At 44.8% G+C, this 23803-nt stretch overlaps 1 protein-coding gene across 2 annotated transcripts in view; it reads left to right on the top strand.

The window, feature by feature from the left end:
* Positions 1 to 499: 499 nt before the first annotated feature.
* Positions 500 to 23803, top strand: part of PFDN1 (prefoldin subunit 1) — a 33681-nt gene continuing 10377 nt past the window's right edge. The window contains exons 1-3 of one of the 2 annotated variants that reach the window (XM_080555599.1): positions 500 to 1826; positions 1982 to 2148; positions 9903 to 10050. In XM_080555599.1, coding sequence (XP_080411725.1) covers positions 1794 to 1826; positions 1982 to 2148; positions 9903 to 10035 — 333 coding nt within the window. In that variant the 5' untranslated portion in view covers positions 500 to 1793 and the 3' untranslated portion in view covers positions 10036 to 10050. Of the gene's footprint in view, positions 1827 to 1981; positions 2149 to 9902; positions 10051 to 16696; positions 16782 to 23803 lie in introns of those variants that run through there. The other variant, XM_080555598.1, reaches the window with a different exon arrangement.

Below are 23803 nucleotides of genomic sequence, written 5' to 3' on the forward strand. Positions count from 1 at the left end.
TCTGGACAAACTCCAAGGAAAACTCGGACTGGAAGCAGCGGAGGTGATTCATGAGCAGGAACTTGCTTGGCTGAGTCCGGCAGGGCTGTGCAGGGATCAGCAGGCTGCTGGAGCAGCCACGTCTGCAGAAGCAGCACTGCTACCCCTGCATGCCACAGACAGACCCTGGGCTTTGTACTGTGCTGTCAGCTCACTACCTGCCAAGCAAGTATGCTGCACTCCTCAGCCTCTCTCTCAGTTTTTAATTGGATTTGAGCTGGCTGGTATTCCCAGTCCTGGCTGCAGCCATGCACCTGTGGTGGTTTTACTCGGGTGGGCAGCCGAGTTCCACCACGGCCGCTCTCTCACTCCCCCTCCTCAAAGAGAAAGGGGGAGAAATGGAAAGGGCTCAAGGGTTGAGATAAGGACGGGGAGATCACTCAGCAATTATCGTGATGGACAAAACAGACTCAGAGTAGGAAGATAATAAAATTTATTGCCTATTACTAACAAGCTAGAGAAGTGAGAAACAAAGGAAAGAAATCAAAAACGCCTTCCCCTCCATCCGCCCTCTTCCACCTCCTCCCCCCGAGCGGTGCAGGGGAATGGGGGTATGGGGGCTGCAGTCAGTCTATGGCACTTCGTCTCCGCCGCTCCTTCTTGGTCACTCTCATCCCCTGTGCCGTGGGGTCCCTCCCACAGGATGCCGTCCTTCCTGAACTGATCCTGTGTGGGCTTCCCACAGGCAGCAGCTCTTCAAGAACTGCTCCAGATATGGCTCCGTACCACGGGGTCCATCCCTCAGGAGCAAACTGCTCCAACCTGGGTCCCCCACGGGCAGCAGCTCCTGCCAGGTCACCGGCTCCTGCGTGGGCTCCTCTCCACAGGCTGCAGCTCCGGCCTGGAATCTGCTCCTGCGGGGGTCCTCCACAGGCCGCAGCCTCCATCGGTGCAGGTCCACCTGCTCCACCGTGGTCTCCTCCACGGGCTGCAGCGTGGAACCCTGCTCCACCGGGGTACTCCATGGGTTGCAGGGGGACAGCCTGCTTCACCATGGGCCTCACCACAGGCCGCCTGGAGCACCTCTCCCCCTCCTTCTTCACTGACCTTGGTGCCAGCAAGGCTGTTTCTCACTCCTCTCCCTCTCCCAGGTGCTGTGAAGCAGTTTTTGTTGTTGTTGTTGTTGTTTTTTTCCCCTTTCTTAAATCTGCTCTCACAGAGGCACAAACAACACCGCTTATTGGCTCTGCTCTGGCCAGCAGCAGGGCCCTTATCTAACATGGGGCAGCTTCTGGATCCTTCTCACAGAAGCCACCCCTATGGCCCCCTGCTACCAAACCCTTGCCACGTAAACCCACTGCCGCACCTCGCTCCCACTTCTGGCGCAGGACACCCCAGACCCATCCTGTCCCCTCCCTGCAGCAGCAGCCCTGCTTCTGCGGGCAAGAAGCCTGCTTTTGCACGCCAGCATCGGCCTGCCTCTGGCTTTAGCTACGGGTACAGCTTTTTGACCTGTCCCTGCAGTTTCTGGGCTCAGGGACCCCCCCCTCCTCTGCCAGCGACGAGCCGTGCAGCACGGCGAGCGCCTCACGCCCTGCCTGCGCTGCCCCGGAGGCAGCCGCCCCGCAGCCGGGCGCTACCCCGAGCTGCTCGCTGTTCGCTGTCCCCATTGCCGGCTCCAGCCGCGGCTCCCGACCGCTCTCCTGTCCCTTCCCGTCCTGTTCTCCTCCATCCCTCTCCTCTCCTCTCCCCCCCTCTCCTCTCCCCCTTCCACCTCCTCTCCTCCCCCCGCGCAGGCGCCGAGCGAGGGGAAGATGGCGGCGCCCGTGGACCTGGAGCTGAAGAAGGTAACGGGGGAGCCCGGGGGAGCCCTGCGGAGCCCTGCCGGCCGCCTCGGGCCGCCCGCGTGGGGCAGCGCTTCCCTCCTGGCCCCTTATACCCCCCGCAGTCCCCGGCCCGGCCGCCTCAGCCTTTCCTTGTGGTTGCTCTTCTCCCCCCCCAGGCTTTCACGGAGCTCCAGGCCAAGGTGATAGACACGCAGCAGAAGGTGAAGCTGGCCGACATCCAGATCGAGCAGCTGAGCAAGACGAAGAAGCACGCGCACCTCACCGACACGGAGATCATGATGCTGGTGGACGAGACCCGCATGTACGAGGGCGTGGGCAGAATGTGAGTAGCGGCCCTGCCCGTGGCGCAGGTGCGGGAGGCCTGGTCACCGTGCTCCTCCACGCCGCTGGCAAATCGCTTGTGCGTGCCTTTTTTCTGTAGGCAAGCGAGGCGGCGGTTGCAGCCCGGTGGATGAGGAGATCTGCTTGGCCTCTGTACGTAAAAGGCCCCTGGGCTGCTGTCTCTGGGAGAGGGTTCTTCTTGTTAGGAAGCTTATGTCGGCTTTCTCGCAGCCTTCCCTTCCCTCAGGATTCCGTCAGTCTTTCTGGGAGTACAGTGAAGCTTACTGGGTTTTATCAGTTGGGGTGTGCTACTACATGCCTTTAAGAAGGACTGTTAAGTTCCACTTGTACTTCTACTTGCGTTTGCTTGCTGGCTCTGCTGCTGTCCGTGATGGTCTCGTTTGCCATGACTTTGAATTTTATCATCTCAATTAGCAAAACAAAGTTCTAACGACAAGCTGCGTTTGTGAGCAGCATGGGGGGGCTCTCACAAGTCTGTCCAGCTGCGATTGTTCCGGATGTAATTTACATCAGACTCCTTGAAAAGCACCCGTGTGCAGCTGATGTGCTCAGGCCTTGGCTGACACACGTGTTCGTCTGCAGGAGAGCTCTTCGCAGTGTCATGTCAGCGCGTGGATCTGGCTGGCGTTGTCCGGATTTAAACCTTGAAAGCGAGCATGGGTAGTCCCAGTGCACCCATGAAAAACTACTTCTGTGTGTTGGATGGTTGTCAAAAGAAACACCTAAAGCTAGAAGTAATACGTTTTGATTAACATTGATGATGCACCTCTGCTTGACTTCAGCAGGCTCTTGTAGAAGTCCACACAAACTGGTTTTAGATCTGGAATGCATGCTCACTCACTGAGCGGTAGGGCTCCCAGTAAATAAATGTTTCCATGTAGATGAACTAAATTTGGGGTTTGTGTGGAGATAGTAGTGACCTTGAAAGGAAATAGATTTTGGTCTCTTGCAGAAGGTGACTGGTGCAACCTGGTCAGACTGGAGGCTGTTCGTTTTCGTCACAGACGACAGACTGAGGGTAGATAATGCAGGAGTTGTCAACTTTTTTTTTTTTTTTAGGAGCTTTTTTAAAATCTGAAAGCAGAGAATACTTCTTCAATAGGGAGAAATACTTCAAGATTCCTTAAAAGCATGAGTGTATCAATCTTTACTGCAAAGTAATGTTGCTTGTGAACGAGATGGTGTTTCCTTGCTAGCTGAAATGCATTGTCCTGCTTTCTGCTGCCAGCTTATCAGTAAGAGACACTTAACTTCTTTGTCCCCTAAACCACTTATGTTTTCTCTGTGTGCAGCAGTTGCTGGAGTGACAGTCTTTTTGGGAATTTTCTCTTGCTTACCTTTCAATGACCAGATAAGGTGGTTTAGACCCTGCTAGATGGCTTTCTGATCCTGGAGGATTGTAGAAGTGCCACCAGAAAAATATGGTTTGTGTTATGAAAGTATTTATTTAAAGCCTGAACTTTTAATGGATTTTGTTGTGGTAGTCATTATGTAAATACAGATTAAGAGAGTACTCTGCTCACAATACTACTTAGTGAATAAGTTATTTATATATTTTTTTTTTCCCCTTCTTTAGCCTGATGCAGTATTTATGTGAGCTCAGCCTATTCTGGCCACGGGGCTGAAGTCTGCCTTGCGAATTGGTAGTTGTGTTTTGGTATGCTCTGTGTCACTCGCTAACGCGATGAACTCACACCAGGGACACAAGGCTCTTCCTGGAGCCCACTCCATCCCATCATAGAAAATTTCTTGCTGAAATCTGGGCACTTGGAAAAGTTGGCTAAAGCTGTGCTTGAGCAGGAATTAAAATCCAAGGGCAGTCTGGCCATTTATATTCCAAAGGAAGTGGTCATTACAGTTGTTTTGTCTGTGTAATCTGTGTTCTATGGAGTGAAATTGGAGACTTTAAAAACACAAACAAACAAACAAACAAAAACACACAAAAAAACACCTTGTTGGCTTAATTGGCTTGTACGGATATGGGATTTTACACACCTTTGGGTGCTGATGATGTCTTCAACACCTGTGATTTGTTTTGCACAGTTTAGCATTATCTCATGTGACCAAAAGAGGCATAGATGTTTTCTGTAAATAATGTTAGAACTGTAGTCGATTTCAGTTATCCAGAAAAGATTGGTGTTGGTGTCAGTATCAGCTCTGATAATTGGAGCTCTTCTGACAGCTTCCTTGAAGAGCTAAATTCTTGAAAGTAGGTTTGGTGCTTCTGTTCCCGCACTCAACTTTTTTTTCTTGTTTTACTTCACTTTTTTTTTTTCCTATCACCTTCTTTTCTTCTTTAACCCACTTAAACTGCTGCTTAGAATCTGACTTCTGATTTTTTTTTTCTTCAGCTGTGGTGATATGTGCTGTGTGCGTGGGGGTAGTACATACACTTCTATAGAATAAACTACTCCAGTGAAAGTGGAAGGTTTGAGGAACGGTAGTGATGTGATGCATCCTGGGAAGAAGTCTGCCTAGTTCTGTATTTGCTTCTGCACTACTTGGACAGTAGTTGTGTGGTTTCGGTTCTCTGAACCCAGAGCTTGAGCCTGCTTACGTTCTGAGAGGCTTTTCCTGCACCACTAGTGAATGTGAAAGTCCACTTGTTGTTCCAAAACTTGTGTGGGCGAGTTCGTTTTTGGTTTTATTTAGTTATAATTGCAGCGTGTATAACATGCACAAGCCTTACTGGCCTCCACATGTGGTGCTTGATTTACTTTTACTATAGCTATTTTTGTTTCAACACAAGAAATGTCAGTGCCACATAGTATGAGATGATGAATTGCTGTGTACTGTACATATCTATGAGGCTAGGATATCATCTGAGTAGTGGCATTGTGCCAAATACATTTCAATTCTCTTACTTCATACTCTTTCGAAAGGCTTGTTACGTAGCCTGAGACAACTACTGCTGTGCTGGACTTCTGCTTAAGCTATTTGTGAACTGATATCATCATACTGCTTTGAGAACTATGCTGAAAGTTTAAGTTTCAGAATCCTGTCTGAATATTCAGACCTTTCCCTTTATGTTCTTTAACTATTAACCTGCACAAGATTCTTATTTAGAGAAGAAAAATGTCAAGGGCTTATGTTAGGCACAGTGAGGAGAGCACTTCAGTTTTTCATGCCATGCCAAAATAGATGTTCAGTTTTGGTTTGACATTGCTTTGTCATCAGTGTTCTCTCATTTGTTTTAGAAATACACTTAAAAATAAAGTGCAAGAGAGTAAAAATCAAGCAAATACTGCAGCACAACTTTATATTCCAGGTTTTCCGTGAGTACACTATTTTACGGGAACAGCTGTAATGCTATAGTTTTCATTGTTTCTTTTAAAAGTGACTTAGATTTTTGGTGGAACCATCCGCAAGTGAAAGCTGAGGGAGGATTAAACGTTCTTGATCATTTGTGGGATTTAAATGCATTCCTGTTTTTAGCATGATACTTAGTTTTGTTTCTAAATGAGACATGACAAGGCTGATTTTGTTGTTGTTGTTTTTCTGTTGTTCTGTGGATGGGATTGGTGTTTGATTTTACCAGCACAGATCACCGCAGAATATGGTAGCTGTACTGTGCTGCCCACTCACACTCCAAAAACTCACGAAGAACTGAAGGACATGCAAGGCTTAATCTTTATGGTTCAGTTACTAACTATAGGTCAGTCTGTGAAATCTGAGTGGCTCTCTGTTGCCCATCTCTTCAGATAAGGCTTTGTCCAGAGCTCAGCACTGAAGCCCAGCTGCTGAGAAGCTGATGGGTGCTGTAATACTTAAATGAATCCCATGACAAGCATGTTGCTATCAGCCTCTGGCCAATACATAGATTATAAATTTAAATTTTGCTTATCTTGTGCAACATCTTCATCGACAACCTTGATGAGGGAATAGTGTCTGCCCTCAGCAAGTACGCCGATGATACAGAGCTGGGAGGAGTGGCCGACACGCCAGAAGGCTGTGCTGCCATTCAGCGAGACCTGGACAGGCTGGAGAGCTGGGCAGGAAGAAACCCAATGAGGCTTAACAAGAGCAAGCGGAGAGTCCTGCACCTGGGAAGGAACAACCACATGTATCAGTACAGGCTGGGGGATGAGCTGCTGGAGAGGAGCTCTGCGGAGAAGGACCTGGGGGTCCTGGTGGACGACAGGTTGGCCATGAGCCAGCAGCGTGCCCTGGTGGCCAAGAAGGCCAACGGGATCCTGGCGTGCATTAAAAGGAGCGTGGCCAGCAGGTCAAGGGAGGTGATCCTCCCCCTCTACTCTGTCCCGGTCAGGCCTCACCTGGAGTACTGTGTCCAGTTCTGGGCTCCCCGGTACAAAAGAGACAGGGATCTCCTGGAAAGAGTCCAGCAGAGGGCCACAAAGATGATACGGGGCCTGGAGCATCTTCCCTATGAGAAAGGGCTGAGAGAGCTGGGTCTGTTCAGCCTTGAGAAGACTGAGAGGGGATCTCATCAATGTTTATAAATACCTGAGGTGTGGGAGACAGAGGGATTTGGCCAACCTCTTTTCCGTGGTTTGTGGGGACAGGACAAGGGGCAATGGGCACAAAATGGAGCACAGGAAGTTCCGCACCAACATGCGAAAGAACTTCTTCACAGTGAGGGTGACGGAGCCCTGGGACAGGCTGCCCAGGGAGGCTGTGGAGTCTCCTTCTCTGGAGATATTCGAGACCCATCTGGAGGCCTACCTGTGCAGCCTGCTCTAGGGAAACTGCTTTGGCAGGGGGGTTGGACCCAGTGATCTCTTGAGGTCCCTTCCAACCCCTACAATTCTGTGATTCTGTGATCTTGCTGTTGAAAAAGTCAAGGTTTCATTTTCCACAGTAAGTCTAAGTAGAGTCAGTAATGTGAGAGAAGAATACCATTGGTGTCAGTGGTTCTCAGTTAACTGCTGGTGGTAGAGGGATCCTGGGAGTTTAGACTGCTGGATTCTGCTTCAGGATCAGAAAGGGAGCTTGTTCTGATGGTTCCCTTGCCAGCTTGGCATCTTTTGGTGTCTCAAAGATGTTCTTCTTCCTTGTTCCCCCACTTGGTTCTTGATCTTACTCCTACTGCCCTGGGCTGCTCACTTGTAATCTTCTGGATATTGTGGTCTAGTTACAGCTCTCCTGCCCTGCTGCTCTATATAATGCTCCATGAAACACTGAAACTTTAGAGAAGAAAAGATTTTCATAGCTTGCATGCAAAATGCTTATCTGCTTAATTCCAGGAAATAGCTGCATTAAAAAAAAAAAACAACAACAAAAAAAACCAGCTTTGACAGAGAACTGGCGTAGAATGGACACATCAGATAAGTCAGTGTTTGTCAAATGTATAAGCAACAGAAGAAAATAGTCTTAAAATATAAATAATGGCTAGCTTAAAAAATAGCTGCTTTTCTCAGCCTTGCTCAGAACCTCTTGGTTGTACTCCCCTACCTACTCCATGAGCATTGTGATAGAAGGTTAGTGAACGAGGGGATGCGGTTTTTACTTGATGTTTGTCTCCCTTGCCTGGAAATACCTAACTCTTTAGGAGTACATTTGTGTTGGGTCTTTGAGTATGATATTCAGACAAATCTGTTCCATTTGTATCTTCTTTTTCCGTAGTATTTTCCCTACCTGTTACCTCGACAGGGGTTCCTACAGACGAAAGAGCTACCTGGGTAAATGTAAAGGAGGTAAAATCTCAATTTAGAAGATAAGAGTCAGAACCAAGACAGACTACTTGTGCAGAATGCTGTTCTAGATGGAAGAGGAAGTTTGATCTGCTGTGATCCAGAGGCGTTGTGGTATAACATATCTAATGTGTTACAGTACAGGTGCCAGAGCTTTCAAGAAGTCCTGCACTTCAGCAGTTTGGATGTCATGTTGTGGGGAGCAAGGACCATAGTAAGGCACCTTTGTTTTGTCCCAACCTCCAAAAAGGGGAAATCCGGGATCTCTTGTTAAATGCAACAAATTTGTTGCTTCAATGCTACAGGGCTATCTTTGGAAGAATTCTATACAAGTATTAAATATTTTGGGGAATAGAATAGTTCAGTTGGAAAGGACCTACAAAGAACATCGAGTCCAACTGCTTGACCACTGCAGGGTTAACCAAAAGTTAAAGCGTATTATTAAAGGCATTATCCAAATGCCTGCTTTTGTAGCTTGTTGTGCCAAATGACTGCAAAAATTATGGAAGATGGCTATCTTATTTTTGCGCTTAAAATGTCAGTTTCGTATTTTGTAACGGCAAAGAACTTCTGCTTGTTTTGACGTTGACTGGATTTCAAGTACTGTATTTTGAGCCTTTTCCCCCATTCCCCACAGGAAATTTTGAAATCAAGGGTTAGAGTCCCTGTGGGAAATGCTCAGCGTTAAAGCATTTCTTTCAGAATACAGATCTGTTTCCCTGCTTTAGCACAGGGATTTAAATTGTGCTTTCCTGTGGCAGATGAAAATGGCCAAATTAGTGGACCAAAGAGGTACTGGAAGAGTCCCTATTGTATCCGTGTGGTGCCTGGGAATGCTATTTCAGATGTGGTACCACCGTGGCGTGTGACAAGCTAGCCTGACACCAGCCCTAGGGCTGGTGGGTGGAGATTCCCAGAGCCTGTTCCCAGTCTGATATGCAGATTTAAATATACTGTATAAAATTGATGTGGAACAATCTTAATACAAATGATAAATCTAGGTCTGAGCATCCTTTGAACTAGCTGCCTGCTCTTGTTCAAAATCTGAAAGCAGGAAGATTAAATTGATGTCCCCTACTCTGAAAGAGTGAAGTGAAATATGAGGACTCCAATGCTGTGGGATGTGGTTATATTTTACATAACTATAACGCAGAGATGCAAGAACCAAAGTGCTTAACTCAGGAATTCTGCAACTACTATCTTGAATTTTTATTTTTGTTTTCTCCAGAACTATTTGCTGAGTTGACAGAATGTTTCAGCCAGTTTAAAATAATAAAAATTGAGGGGAAAGCAAACAAACAAACAAAAAACAAAACAAACAAACAAACAAACAAAAAAACAACCAAAACCATACATACTGGGAAGGAATGATTTTCCAAAACAACATAACATCCATCCTTTTCGGTCCACAAATGCTAATTCTTAAACGTTTTGTTTTTAGTGATTAGGAAGCTGTAGTGTGATTGTTTTAGTGCTAGCTAATTTAAATTTAGCATCTAGAAATAGGTCTTTTGACTGAAACAGTTATCGTGCATCTACTTCTGTGCTGTTTGCTGTATTGGTTTCTTTGATGTTCTGTTGATTTTTATAGCAGGATTTGTGGTATGCAGGAGTGAAGGCTGTGTTATTGAAGAACCATAAATGGATAGCTGGGCCTTCATTCTCACTCTAGCATTTCAAAAGGAGGATCCTTTTATGTCTGTATTCTCACTTCTGATTTTGTGTGCCCAGGAGGAGAGACAAAGCATTTTTTTTTCTTGCATCTGGGGATGGATTTGTCTTTCAAAAGAGATGTGTCCTGATTTTGTTGGCTTTCCTATATAGGTTCTTAGTGAATGGCTGCTGTTGAGTAGTGTAAATATAAGTTTGCAGAGTGCAGCGGTGTTTCCATGTCACTTCATGTACCACTACAGAATTCATCTTTCTGATCACTGAAGTTTTACCAATAGAAGAACTTTTCTTTTTTTTTTTTAATAGAAATGTCTTTAGAATTGGTTGACAAAGATGTTTGTGTTCAAGCTAACTTTTGCTTGCTTCTGTTTTCCTAAGTGCCTATTCATTTGCTGTTTTTTGTTTGTTTTAGCTGTTCTTCCTTAGAAATTTGGGACATTGTTGAAAATACTGGATGCCTTAGAAGTGGATGCGGACATCCTGTTGTTGGAGGGAATGGCTTCTGTTTACTGCAGCTTGCAACTTTCAAATTTGGTACAAAATAAACTGCAAAAAATCGATTTGAAGTGCATATGTTAGTAGGTACGTTGTACTCGTTTGAGTTTCCTTTGCTTAAACAAGCTACAGGTCGTCTTCGCTACATACTAAAACTTACTATAAAACAAAAATAGAAGATAAAATTACTAAACTAGAGATATAGTGAGGAAAAACTATTCATGGAGCTTTTACCATCATGAACTGCAGTCATACTTGTGCTGTTTTCCACATGTGGTTTGAATTCAGATGTTACTCATTCCCGTATAATTAAGAGGAGTCATTTTTTTAAAATTCCATTTATCTTGAATGAGCATTCAGAAAGAATGGATGTTGTCCTTTAAAAGCTGACCATAGTAGTATTTTATTATTTTTGGTTGTGCTATATTTAATCCACACTTAGAGGTATATTCCTTTTTTTTTTTTTTTTTAAAGAACCAAGTATGAACAATGGTATAATTCTACCATCTAGTTAAGTGTCTGGCAATGCAGAAACTGCTGTTTATGAGCTATGTTACTATCTTCATTTGAGGTAATGTAATACGCTGTAGCTATTGACACATTTTTCCTCCCCTTCCCCCTCCTCCCCCCCCCCCCAAAAAAAGTGAAAAGTCAATGTAAACACGGCCTGAGGTGCAGAACAAAAGCCGCTGCCCCTCAGCTGCACAAGATGTGTGTTGAGTCAGACTGCGGGGAGTTTAGAGGAAAACCAACATCGTGGCATTTTTGTTTTCCTTTAGCTCCTTAAAGCAAATAGGTTTACGGCTTACAAATGTTCATCTGAGTAAAAGTTACGCTTCTTGTGGCCTACGTAAGAGTGCCTTTGGGCTGCTGCCAGTGCTGCTAATCCCGGCTCTGTGTGTTCCCGTGCTGTCAGGCTGAGTTCGCGCAGGTACCGCTGCCTGCCTGCGATTCCGCTAGCATGCTTCTGCTGCGTCTCTCTCCCAGGTGTCTCCTGGGACCTGGTGCATGTACGTCTCTCCGGGTGCAGCAGTGAACCCTAAGCTGCTGCTTCTAGAATGTGTTTGTATACAATCCTCCCAATATAAGCTGTGGCATTTGTTTTGCTTTATGTTACGTGCCACTTTGGCGAGGGGAAGGGGGATAGTTGCATTTTAGCCGTATTAAGTGACCTAGTGAGACAACTGAGCATTGAAATAAAAGCAAACATAGGAAAAGCTTCAGCTGGTATGTTCCAAGTGAGCCTGTTCAGAAGCTACTTAAGGATTCTGATCTGTTGAATGGGAAATTCAAATCAGACTGAAAAATGTGAAGCCCTTAGACGTGAAGGGTGGCAGCACCGACTATAATTAGTCATGGCTTTCCGTTTTTGAATTTGCTTGCTTGTCTGATTTGGAACTGGGTAATCCATCTAGGATGACTAAAACTGGAATTTGCTGTGGTCTAAGCCGTGCCTGTTATGAACTGCATGGGGAATCATTTATAGTAACGTAAGCAGACCCTGGGAGAGTAAAATGGGACTTCTGGGTGCTCGCAGTTGTGAACAGCCGGTTCCTGTTCAATCAAGCTAGATTGCTTGGGATCAGCTCATTGGAAGCCTCTCTTTCATTGGCTTTGAACAGTACTTAAAATGCATTAATCTCCTACTGAGTGTGCTCAAAGCTTGAACAGCAGTGCAAGTTCAGAATTAAAAAGCGTCTTTAAATAGACAAGGGCATGACTGGGCTTAGCCCAACTTTTCACATGGAGGAGCCTAATGAAAAGGCTTGGTTTCAAGGAGCGGGATTCTACCTACAAGCAACTGTGCAGTGTTGCAACGTGTCATGTTAGTTTCCTTTAGAAGTACAAGAAACATGTTAATATTACAGTTTTGTACAAAGTTGCAAGTTTTTTTCTGTATCGTAGCAAGTTTCTGCATAGTGTTTTCCAAATTCAATGGGAACTGTAAAGCTGAAGTTGAAGGCCCTTTCTGGGAGCTGGAAACCAGAATGAATGGACTTCTAGTTGTGTCATTCATTGTTATTCTGGCAAAATAGTAACTGGAGCTTTCCTACCCGTCAAACTGCGCCTCTCCAAAATGAGGTGTAGGGATGTATATCAATACGAGGCAGTGGAAAAGCTGTGTTTACCCTGGTGCCCCACGCAGGTTCTGCAGTGAGCGCAGCAGACCAAAGCAGGACGAGGAGCTTTGCAGCCTGCCGTGTTGCTCCTTCCCTGCTGGTGCTGGGGCTCTGCCCTCGTGCTGCTTGGCCTGAGCCCCAGTGCGGGGCTGACATGTGCAGGGCAGTTGAATGCTCAGACCGTGGCCACTGGAGTGATTTCCTGAGCAAAATGTTAGTGCCAGCCCTGCAGGTCCTTAACGTGGCTCCCGGGGGACGACTGCCTCTTGCACCCACAGGCCGTCCTGTTCTTTCCTCACTTAAACACCCGAATTGTGTTACCTAGGCAAAATATGAAGAGGAGAGAGTGCTTGCATCTGGGACAGATGCCTGACACCAAAAGTTTCAGACATATGGGTTGAAGGTTGAAGTTGCAAGTAATTGAAAATAGGGGTTCTTAATGGAAAATCTTCACTATGAGCATTGCTGTTACTCCACCTTTAACAACTTTAATAACTTGTATGTCATAGTAAAGGCTGGCTTGTGCTGAACAAACATCTCCATAACCTCATTCATTAGGGGATGAATATTTCAATATCTAATGTTATGTTTTAAAGTCAAATAAACAGTACATTTTGGTGCAAACAAACTGAGTTATGGAATTACTTACACCCTATGAACATCACTTTGTGGGTGTGTACGTGTGACACAAAGGAGCAGACAGATGAAGCTAACAGCATTGCTGACCTGTGTAACTAGACCCCAAAGGCCATTTTGGCCAGGGTGTGAGGGAGTGCTGTATAAACACTAACAAGTGGGACTCCATATCCAGAGATTTTAAACTGAGAAGGGTGAGAGATTTCTTCAGAGGGAAACAAGCACCTAGTCCCATAGTGTTATAAATTACTTGCTGTGGCTTAGAGAAACAAAAAGCCTGATGTAGAGCTAGCAGAGGACTCTAGGAAAGAAAATAGAAGCAAGAGGGAATATTTAGAGTGAGGTTTCTCTTTCAGTTCCCTTGTGCTCTATTTTTGTTCCATGCATTGCTCTTTAACAACCAGTAATCGCTGGGATACCAGATCACGTAGATACAGCCAGTTCAAAAATACTTCACTGTGTTACAGAGCTGTTCGCGTTGGCTGCCCAGATCTGGCTGAATACGGCTGTCCTCGAGGACCCCAGTCCATAACTTTCTTCTCTGCTTTTCATTGTTTGGTTTTTGGGCTTTTACTTCTCTGTGTGGGTGCTGGATATATCGCGAAGTATCTGGAGTAGAACATATTCTGCTCTGTTACTAGCCGTTCCCTTTAAAATGAGTGACCAAATGAGACTTGGTGAATCTGTCCCTTATGACCCAGATATTCTTGGTATTATTTAACAACAGTGAAAAAGCTCATGTGGAGATGGTTGTTGTCAAGCTTTGCAATTAATTTGCTATGTTGTTGAACGCTTTATTCTGAGTCATCATTTCAGGTTTGATATTGTACGTGTCATGTTCAACAGGCCAGTTTGGTGTGTGCTGTGAAGCTTCTGTCTGTGTCTAAGCGAGAAAAGCTTCGTTTCTGTAGGAGGGCACAAGTGACCACTGTTGCCTGGAAGATTTTTGCTGCTTGTCTTCTGTGGACTATCCGTACTTAAAAGTCATCCCAAATCAGGGTACAAGCTCTGAGAGCTTGGAGCCTCTTACGATGGACTTGTTGTAGGATGGTCCGTGGAGGAAGTTCTTGAGTGGTGGCATGCCTCCAGTGAGTTCCTGAAGTTACTGTGTTTGAAAGGCTTGTTCACAACCTCAGGAAGAGCTAAATTCTTAAAGCCTCCCGTGGTCCTTTCATGAGTTTAAAAATGCATAAATAACCAAATCTTACAGAACAGCGCAACAGTGATTGTGCCTTATTTTTCTGGGTTGGTGAGAAAAAAATGGTCAAGTTGGTGTTTTAGTCAGAGTAACCAGAATAGTGAAATCCAGGTTAAACTTAAACTCTGGTTTATTACAAGTGCCCTGTGGTACTTCTTACCTAAAGATCAGGACAAGTACTGTGTTTTTCCGATTGCTGCTGTAAGCCCCCGTATTTTCTTTGGTAAAAACTTCGGCTGAGATCTTCACCATGTGTGTATTCCAAGCTCGAAGCTAAAACACTGATGAGCTCTTTTGAGTCCATACAATGTTGGAAAGTGAAGCCATGGGTTTAAATAGTTACCTGTTCATGTGGCTTTATAGCTTCCACTTTGAAAATGTGGCCTTTGACAGCTTGTGGTGCACTGCCTGTAAGCGTTAGGTTGAGGGCTTGAGGGTCTTGGGGCAGGAAATTAAAATGCGTGACTTGAACTGCAACTGATGACAACCTTTTGAAGGATGCTCCTGTCTGAGACTTTTGGTCTGCTTCTGAGCCAGCTCGTGAACTGACACAGGTTCCAGTCCACTATTTTATGGCTCAGTAAAATTGGAGTAGTATTTGTGTCCAGCTGCCCGCTTGGGTCTCGCCAGTGCTAACTTCAGCCATCCAATTTTAATTTGCTGTTGCAAGTCTGTCAGAGCGTTGCAGGAGGGTGGGAGGGAGGTTATTTTCCCAGATGACTGCTGTTGACATTTGTAGCACAGGAGTGAAGTCAGCCGCTCGTTTGTTCAAAGTGCCTGTAACCTTTGTAAGCCTGCAGGGATCACTTCAGTGTCACGTAGCCCTTCAGAGATCTTCCCAGCTGCAGCATGAGGAAAATTGATCAAGCTGTATCAGTTAAATTTGTTAGTTAGGCTGGAGACTTCACTGGAACTAAGACTGCTGATACTGCTCTACAGTTCGGGGAAGCTGATGAGGAGGTATTCCCTTCTTCTTTGCCCATCTTGAGTTTTAATTTACAACGTGTTGTACCTAACCACAGTCCTGCTCTCAGGCATTTCAGGAATGGATGTGACAGGCAGTTCTCTTTTTCGCTGTTGTGGTGCTGATGCAGAGTACTCTGTTTTTCAAGCCAAGCAGCAGGTACCATTTATATTCAAAGAACATTGTCGAGACTCTGAGCAAACCCATTAATAATATCATTTGTTGTGGGAGATGGCGCTACCAAATGATCGCAGACTCTTCTGTAGTAGACAAGGAATGCATTCTGATTTTGCAGTGTCTAAAGCTGTTCACGTTAACTGTTCAGGCATGAGCTCGTGTCACCTGGCAAGATGACATTGACCCAAACACCCAGCACTGCTGGGGGGAGACCTTGACCTCATTGGTATGACACATGGAGGCTCCTCCTAAATCCCCTGAGGGACTTTCTAAGTAGGGAAGGGGCTGATCTCCAGCTTGTACATTCTTTATGTCTGGAAGGAGGAAAGGCAACCATAGAGGGTTCCTAAAATTTGTCTGGACTTAGTTGTCCTTTACTTCTTTGCCGATGCCAGTGCCACGTGCTTGAGAGGTGCTTTGGGTGCTGTTGGTTCTTCTGAGCAAGTCAGGCAGCTTTTGCGTGCTGTCCAACAGAACACTGTGACAGAGATGTTACAGATGCATCTTTCAAATCCCTTTGGCAATTAAAATGCAGAACAAATAGACACTAGTGGCTGAAACAGCAGTTAAACAACCATTTCCAACCCTGTAGAAAAACGCTCTGAATTTAGAAAACATGGGAATTTGGAGTTCAGTGAGGGTACATGTTAAAGCTAAGCCCTGAGCAGTAGGAGCTGCGAAAGTTCAAGTGAAGACAGGCAAACCATGTCTCTTTGTTTCTGGTGAAAGCACCTTGTAGAAAGCTCTACGCCTTGTAGAAAGCTTTGTTTTTATGGTACAGGTTCATTTAGCTTGCAAGCACTAAAATGGTGGTGTATGGCTTTTACCTGATGAAAGAGGCCTCCTTGATTATATTTCTATGCTATTACATATAAAACTGTCATTGGTGAAAATGTCTGTGATTGATACTTTGTAAGAAAGAAAGACTCCCATTGCTAGTTGTATGCAAAAACTGCTTTCAAAGTATTCAGGGACGTTGAATTGTAGAGGGTGATGTGTGTCCATCCATTTCCTTCCTCCAGAATAATGGCTGAGATCAGTGAGCAAACCTTAAAGGCCAGCCCGGTGACATGGCAGTTGTTGCAGTCGCAGAATCATAGAAACATAGAGTGGCTTGGGTTGGAAGGGACCTTGAAGATCATCCAGTTCCAACCCCCCTGCCATAGGCAGGGATGCCACCCACCAGATCAGGTTGTCATGTCTGACTGCTCGCATCATGTTTGCCCAATGGGTTGGTGTTTCAATGGTATGCTGTATGTATTTTTCAAATGTTAAGATCTATTATGAAGGTAGAAGGTTGGTAAGTATTGTAGGGTTGATGAACGGAAAGAAAATCTGGAGTCTATTAATTTAACAGTGAAGATTTTTATTTGGGGTTATTAAATAACTGTCATTTTTAGTAGCTGATTACCACTGTTCTGCACCTGATTTTTTTGAACCTTTTGGGCAGTCTATCATGGTTGTTTCTTCTGTCTCTGTACAGAACATGCAGGTTGAGAATGTGAATACTTTGCAGAGGTTACTGCAGTTTAACTTGGTTCACAGCTAGGTGTACAATAGTTAGATGTGTAAAAAAAAATAATCCAACATTTGTTTATCTGTTTTTCCACTTGTAGGTTTATTCTTCAGTCTAAAGGAGTGATTCATAATCAACTCTTAGAAAAACAGAGAATAGCAGAAGAGAAAATTAAGGAATTAGAGGTAAGTTTCTGGCAAGTAAAGATGGTGAAAGTAGAATATTCAAGGTCAACAAAATTCGATCTGTTACATTGCTTGTTTCTATCTAGAACTGTTCATTCTCAAGGATCATAACTGGGGGGGAACAAGGAGCTGTTAATAAGTAACCTACAATAATTCGTATCACTTGGTTTCTTTGATATGTCTACAAACTCATACAGAAAACTTCATACAAACTTTGTACAGAAAAAGCAGATAAAGTTGATTGTTCACTCTGTGTCCTGATATGCAAACTGGAGGTGAGGGTTTCATATGAAATTAGTAGGAGTTACGTTTAAAACTAGCTAGAGGATATTTACGTGGTTATTTGCAGCAGATAGGTGATATGAAACTCTTTGCCAGTGCTGTGGATATTAGAAGTTTACATTGGTTTAGGATAATTGCTGAAATTCAAGGAAGGGAAATCCTTTGAGCATTACCAAATATGTAGAAATTGCATCCTGCTCAGGAAGTCTGTGAGCTAAATATGTCCGGAGGCTGGGAAAGTATTAGGAGGAAGTACCGTGTATGCCTGCCCTTTTCTTACACTCTTCCCTAGGCATCTACTTGGGGCTGCTGTTGAAGACTGGATGCTAGGGAAGATGGGACCTAGTTTTTATGATGTGGTCAGAGCACTTTGGTGTTCCTAAGGCAGAGAAGAATATCTGGGATATATAAAGTAGTGTCTGCACAAGTTCCAGCTGTTTGAACAAGTTATCTAGTGAATCTTGAGTATCTTCTAGTGGCTACAAGTTCAGTTTACACTTCTTTGGAGAAGGGCTTCAGACCGTTCTTTTCCAAGGCCAACGTTATTTTTTTTCTTGTTGCCCCTAAAATAGAATTAATGTAAAAACTCCGTTCCTTAGCTTTTGGGGAATGACAGAAAGCAAAGACTGATTTGAGTTAAGCTGCTTGTCTAATCTGTTAGTGTTTTGAAGAAGGTGAGTGTGCAGACCAGGTGAGTAGGGGCAAGCAGCAATAGGCAGTAGGTACTCAAACAGGACCGTGCAGTTCTGTCTCCGTTGTCTCCTACTTATATTACAGCAAAAGTGAAATTATATTTTTTAAATTTCTTCTTAAAACTAAGCTTGTCTCGGGAGATGTATGGCAAACATGTCACCGCATGCCGTGTTGCCTGTTGTGTTTTTTGTGGTAGATATTAAGGGATTTTGCGTTTCTGGTGGCCAGAACCTTTTCTACACAGGGAAAACAAGTACTCCATATATACGCCATGTATGTCAGGTCACATTAATGCATACAAGGCACAGTCCTTTATGTGCTTACGTGATAAAAGTGATTGTATCCTGGCTAATCTGGAACCATTCCAGACACCAGTGGCTTTGAACAAAACCAGCTCTGCAAGTGAAGTTGGAGAACTTCATAGCAGCATGCCTGCATTTGGAACTGAGTGGAGTGTGCTTGACAGTTTTGGCTTCTTTCCCCTTCAGCTGTGCATCTCAGTTTCTTCCTGTTCCTGGTGGGGAATGATCTTACCTCCTGAACTTTCAGATTGCTGACTTTAGAATGGATGGAATTCTCCCCAAATTACAACCTTTGTCGTTCTTATGTGCAGCCTCAGAGATGGTTGCTACGCAGATGTGTTCTTCCTACGTTGTAGCTCCCTGTTGCCTCAGGTCTCTGGTTATGGTCACTGAATTGCAGTTCCCAGCAACAGTGACCCTCTCAAAAGGTGGTAGGGAGTGTGAAGGTGGTTGCTGCATGGATTGTTTTGGTTTGTTTTCTGTTTAACCATAGATAGTAGGGCTCAGATTGCTAGGTCCTTCATCAAATCCATCTTTTAACTACTGTTTCCAGCTGTCTGGCACGTTTGTGTAAAGGATATTCCTTAGACTTGGGATTCCCTCAGGAAGAGGATAAAAGTGACAGCTGCTGGAAACTAAGATTTCAGGGGAAATACCTGAGTCCAAGTTAAGAGAGTGCTTATCACAGGAGTAGGGGATTTTGCTGTCCTGAAAACAAGTTGTGACAGAAGCAGGAAAGAATGTGAAACTTTGTGACCTTGTGCTTCCACTACATCATTGTAAAATAAATATCAGACCAAGATAACCAGATTAAAACATCGCTCCATCAGTTATTAAAACTGGAAAGATTTTAAAGCTTAAGTTTATTTTTTATATTGTTAATTACCTTATCACTCACATAGCTCACTTTGCATGGTTGAATGCAGCTGGCCAGAGTAATCCTCTGGTATCCACACAGTGTAGCTGACCCGGTTACTCTTGTAGTGTGAGCTTGAGGTAATTATGCACTGTGATTGTAGAGCTATTGCCAAGGTGTTGTGAAACATGCATTTTTCATACAAACCTGAATGTCAGAAATGCTGTCACCGCTAGCTGGGTTCTGTTTCTGGAGGAGCACAGCACAGAAATCTCAGCTCACAGCTAAGCTCTTCTATAAATCTGTCCAGCTGTGTAGTAAGGAGAACTCCTAAGTACTGGCCGTTTATGAAAACATGTGCTTTAATCTGCTTCAGAGACGTGAGATGGGTTTTGTGACATTCACAGTTGTCAAAATGAAGACAGAAAAGGGTTTTGCCTTTGGTTTGAAAGCTTTCCTTCTCTTTCTTCAGATGTTTTCTACTGCAATCAATGACTGAAGTTACTCTCTTTACCTTATTCCTTTTTGCTGGGTTTCTCTGCTGTTCAAGTGTTGCATTGTCTCTTTTATGGCAGCGTCACAGATGAGTGTGATACTGCTGGTTTGGTCCTTCCTGCAGCTCCTTGCACAGCAAAGCAGCAGGGAGAACCCAAACTGTCTTTGTATAGAGCTGTGAAAAAACACTTAAGAGACTTTGCTGGAATATGCGCTCAGTGTACTTTGTGAGGGGAACTGTGTCACCGTGTCTCTGAAAATGCCCATAGAGGTATAGATGTGTACAAACAAGGGGTAAACGTGTAGTCTGTCAGTTAATCTGCAGAAAAAAGCAGGGTAGCTTTCCCCTTTTCCTTCAAGGTAAGCTATGAATGTGTGCGTATATATTCATTTAGCAAACTTAAGTTCACAGCTTTTGTATAATCCTTTGGAATCTAAATAAACTGCCTAGGCTTGCTTGCAAAATGCACATGCTTGCCTAAAGGCTATGCCAGCGAAGCTTCCAAAAGCCTTGGATCTTGCAGAGATTGATGGCATAGACTCATGCACTCGCATGGGAAGCTTTCTGCTTAGCCATAGCGATTGGTTTTTTCCAGCCCTGATAATATCAAATTCTTGTTGTGTTTCACAGTACAAGGGGTATGTGCTAAATCTATTTTGAAAGCATTCTAAAGGGATGAGCACAGACTCTTTTTAGCTCAGCAATGTTTGTGCAGTATTAAGAGAAAAACCAAGTAATGTTTTTCTTCCCTTGTTTTTAAGGAAACATGATATGTGAGGGGTGGAACAATGCTTTGTTTCAGGAAATGTTATCCGTTTCCATTGTAGGGCTAGATGGATTCTGTTTTTAAATGTGGCATTTTAAAAAGAACAAACTCTGATATTATAAAGACATGGAAAATTGATTCTTCATTAGGGGTGGAGAAAGTGATTATTGCTGTGCGTTTTCTCTGATAATATCTGATAATCCCCCTCTCTCCTGCTATATTGAGCATGTTTAGTTGTCAGGCGTTGTCAGACTAAATTTCTAAAAATAACAAATAAGGGGGAGGCTGTGCTGGGCAGCTTTGACTGTGTGTCACTGAATTTGGCTCCTTCATGCAAAGGGCAACAGCAACCTGCAGCTTTTTTGTGGAATTGGATATCGGTTTTAAAGCTCTGACCGTAATATTGTTGTGTGCCTGTTTCCCATGCAATTTTTTTACACGTGTGTATGGAGACTGAATATTTAATGCTGTGGAGCTAAAGTTGGTTTCTTCTTTGTCTGTCTGAAGTTGAAAATATAGAGGTAAAAGGTACACCCAAGTGCTAGATCTCTGATTCAGAAATTCTTCCTTTGATCCCTACAATGCCGTGTCCAGTTGTCTCATCCCACACACAGAACTTTTTTGCTCTTGTTCATGATGAAGAAAAAATATTCTGCTCTCAAACACCACGATGCTTCTCATGTAAATGCGTGGATGGTTTTGTAGGGCTGTTTCCTGGTAAAGTCAAAATGTCACTGAATTACAGTGCTGTTCGGTGATCAGATGTCAGAGTTAACAACGATTCTTCCCCAGCGCGGCCTGGATGCCACCTTGCTAGTGCTGGGCGGCCCCTTCTCTAGTCTTGTTCTCTGGGAGCTTTAAGATGGCCTTGCTGCAGCCCCGGGGCATAACGGCAGCGCTCCTTTTCTCAGCGAGCGGTGCAGGGTGTCTCTGCTGGCTGCCACGCTGATGTTTTTGTGCCCTGGGGGAACAGAGATTTAAGTGGGCAAGGTGTGGCTGGGGAGAAATGCCGGAGTCTGGGAGCTGGTGCCTCTTCTTCCCTGAGCACGTATGGCGGGGATGGACTTGCTCCAAATGGCCAAGTGTCTTACATTTACTCCTAAAGCAATTCTCTGGACGGTCCTTTGTTTTTTTTTATACTAAAGCTGACAACGTGGAGGCCAATTCTGAGGGTAGCTTTAAAGATGTGAAAACAAGATTTATGGTACATTTTGCAGACCACTATGCAGCCATCAGATGGTAGCAATTGTTAGGCCCTTCCCAGGTTAGACCAATTTCTTCCTGGGATTTGCAGCACAGCGGCTCTCATCCTCGTGGTTGGCATGGGATAGGCCAGTGCCCAGGAGCATGTGGTGGGCTTTTTAACTAAACAGGGGAAAATAAGGAATGGTCCTGTTTGCTTTGGAGAGAAACTTCAAGAATTGGCCCTCCGTGCTTTAGCCTAGAGCAGATTTTACCTTGGATGAGTATATTTTTCTCTCATTCCATTGCTGGCATACATGCGTGTACCTAGGACATGATTTAAACATATGTTGTCACAGAAACAGTCCCTGACTTCTGAGGACAACCCTAAGTGTGTGTATAGAAGAGGTCAAACCCTGACCCGGTGTCAGTGCATTTGGCTTTATGGCCTCATCTGCTTTAAGGAAGTTTGGCATGCTTTTATCACCGTTGCTTCATACAGGAGCCAAGCCGGAACTGTCCCTGGCACGGTTTGCGCACCACGTCCGTGCAAACTGGGAGCTCAGCTGCAGTTGTAGTTTGCAAACATACAAAATTTCCCTAGCACAAGTGGTTTGCTATTTTGGGGCATTGCTGTGGAGCAGATCCGATTTTTATTTTCTTAAGCTGTTTGTCCTGGAAGATATTGAATTTGTTGCCCCCCCGCCCCGTTCCTCTAATCAAACTTTACAGCGTTTGGTGCCTGGGAGTTTGGAGTGGTCCTATCTTCTCCTCTTGTCCCTGAATCGCACCTTGGAGTTTCATTAGCTTTCCCTGGCTGTCAGGAGGCCTTGAGTCCAGATGCTCACCACAGACAAGAGAAAAAGAAATGCTTTCAGAGGGTCACTTATTCCTACACATTATCTTCTCCCTCTGCTTGCTGTATAGGGAGGCTGGGCACCTGATGGTATTGGACAGGCAGTATAGAAGTGAATTAAATGTGTATGATTAATATTTGGGCTTGCATAGATCTTCTAGGAGGAAGCTGTGGGAGCTCTGCAAATTGTGGAGGTTGGTATATAATAAATGAGCAGCAGAGCCTCACCAGGCGTTGGATGGCCCAGGCAGCATGTATCTGGGCCATTTTGCTTTGGGTGCTGACTTTTGGGCTTGGTGATGTTTCTGGGAAATACAGTTCACCTTGACCTTGCTGGCTGTTGACATCCAGGCCTTTACATTTACAGTGCAGGAGGAGAATCTGCATTCTCATTTCCAGTTTTGAAAGGGGAAATACTTGGAGCAATGAGTAAAATAGGCCTTAAAATAATAGTAAGGTGAAAAGGTTGAGAGTGTAATGGACACAGAACTAGCTAACGCTCCAGGGACAAAGTATTTAACTGTATGAAGTTCAACAAGGCCAAGTGCCGGGTCCTGCACCTGGGGCGCAACAACCCCAAGCAGCGCTACAGGCTGGGAGATGAGTGGCTGGAAAGCTGCCTGGCCGAGAGGGACCTGGGAGTATTGGTTGATAGTCGGCTGAATATGAGCCAGCAGTGTGCTCAGGTGGCCAAGAAGGCCAACAGCATCCTGGCCTGTATAAGAAGCAGTGTGGCCAGCAGGGCTAGGGAAGTGATTGTGCCCCTGTACTTGGCTCTGGTGAGGCCGCACCTCGAGTACTGTGTTCAGTTTTGGGCCCCTTGCTACAAGAAGGACATCGAGGTGCTCGAGCGAGTCCAGAGAAGGGCGACCAAGCTGGTGAGGGGTCTGGAGAACAAGTCTTACGAGGAGCGGCTGAGGGAGCTGGGCTTGTTCAGCCTGGAGAAGAGGAGGCTCAGGGGCGACCTTATCGCACTCTACAGTTACCTTAAAGGAGGCTGTAAAGAGGTGGGGGTTGGTCTATTCTCCCACGTGCCTGGTGACAGGACGAGGGGGAATGGGCGAAAGTTGCGCCAGGGGAGTTTTAGGTTGGATGTTAGGAAGTACTTCTTGACCGAAAGGGTTATTAAGCATTGGAACGGGCTGCCCAGGGAGGTGGTGGAGTCACCATCCCTGGAGGTCTTTAAAAGACGTTTAGATGTAGAGCTTAGCGATATGGTTTAGTGGAGTACTTAGTGTTAGGTCGGAGGTTGGACTCGATGATCTTGAGGTCTCTTCCAACCTAGAAATCTGTGATACTGTGATACTGTAAAGCCTTTTTTTATGGAGAAGCCCTCTGGGCTGGGACCATACAAAGTTAAAGTAAATACTTGGGCATAGCTGATGCTCCACTAATTGTTGCTGTCCCCTAAACTGCTTCTGCTGGTGATAGTACAAATAGTATACTTGTTTCTTGCTCTTGAGGCCATGGATGAATCTGAGTGATGACTTAATTGTTTAAAGCACACATTTGATCTTGCAGTCATTTGTGGAAAGTGAAAACAGTACGAGGATCATTTTCTTCCAGCCTAATTCACGTGTGCTTTATGC

Source organism: Anser brachyrhynchus (assembly GCF_964034855.1).
Source record: "Anser brachyrhynchus genome assembly, chromosome: 14".
NCBI classification, from domain to species: domain Eukaryota; kingdom Metazoa; phylum Chordata; class Aves; order Anseriformes; family Anatidae; genus Anser; species Anser brachyrhynchus.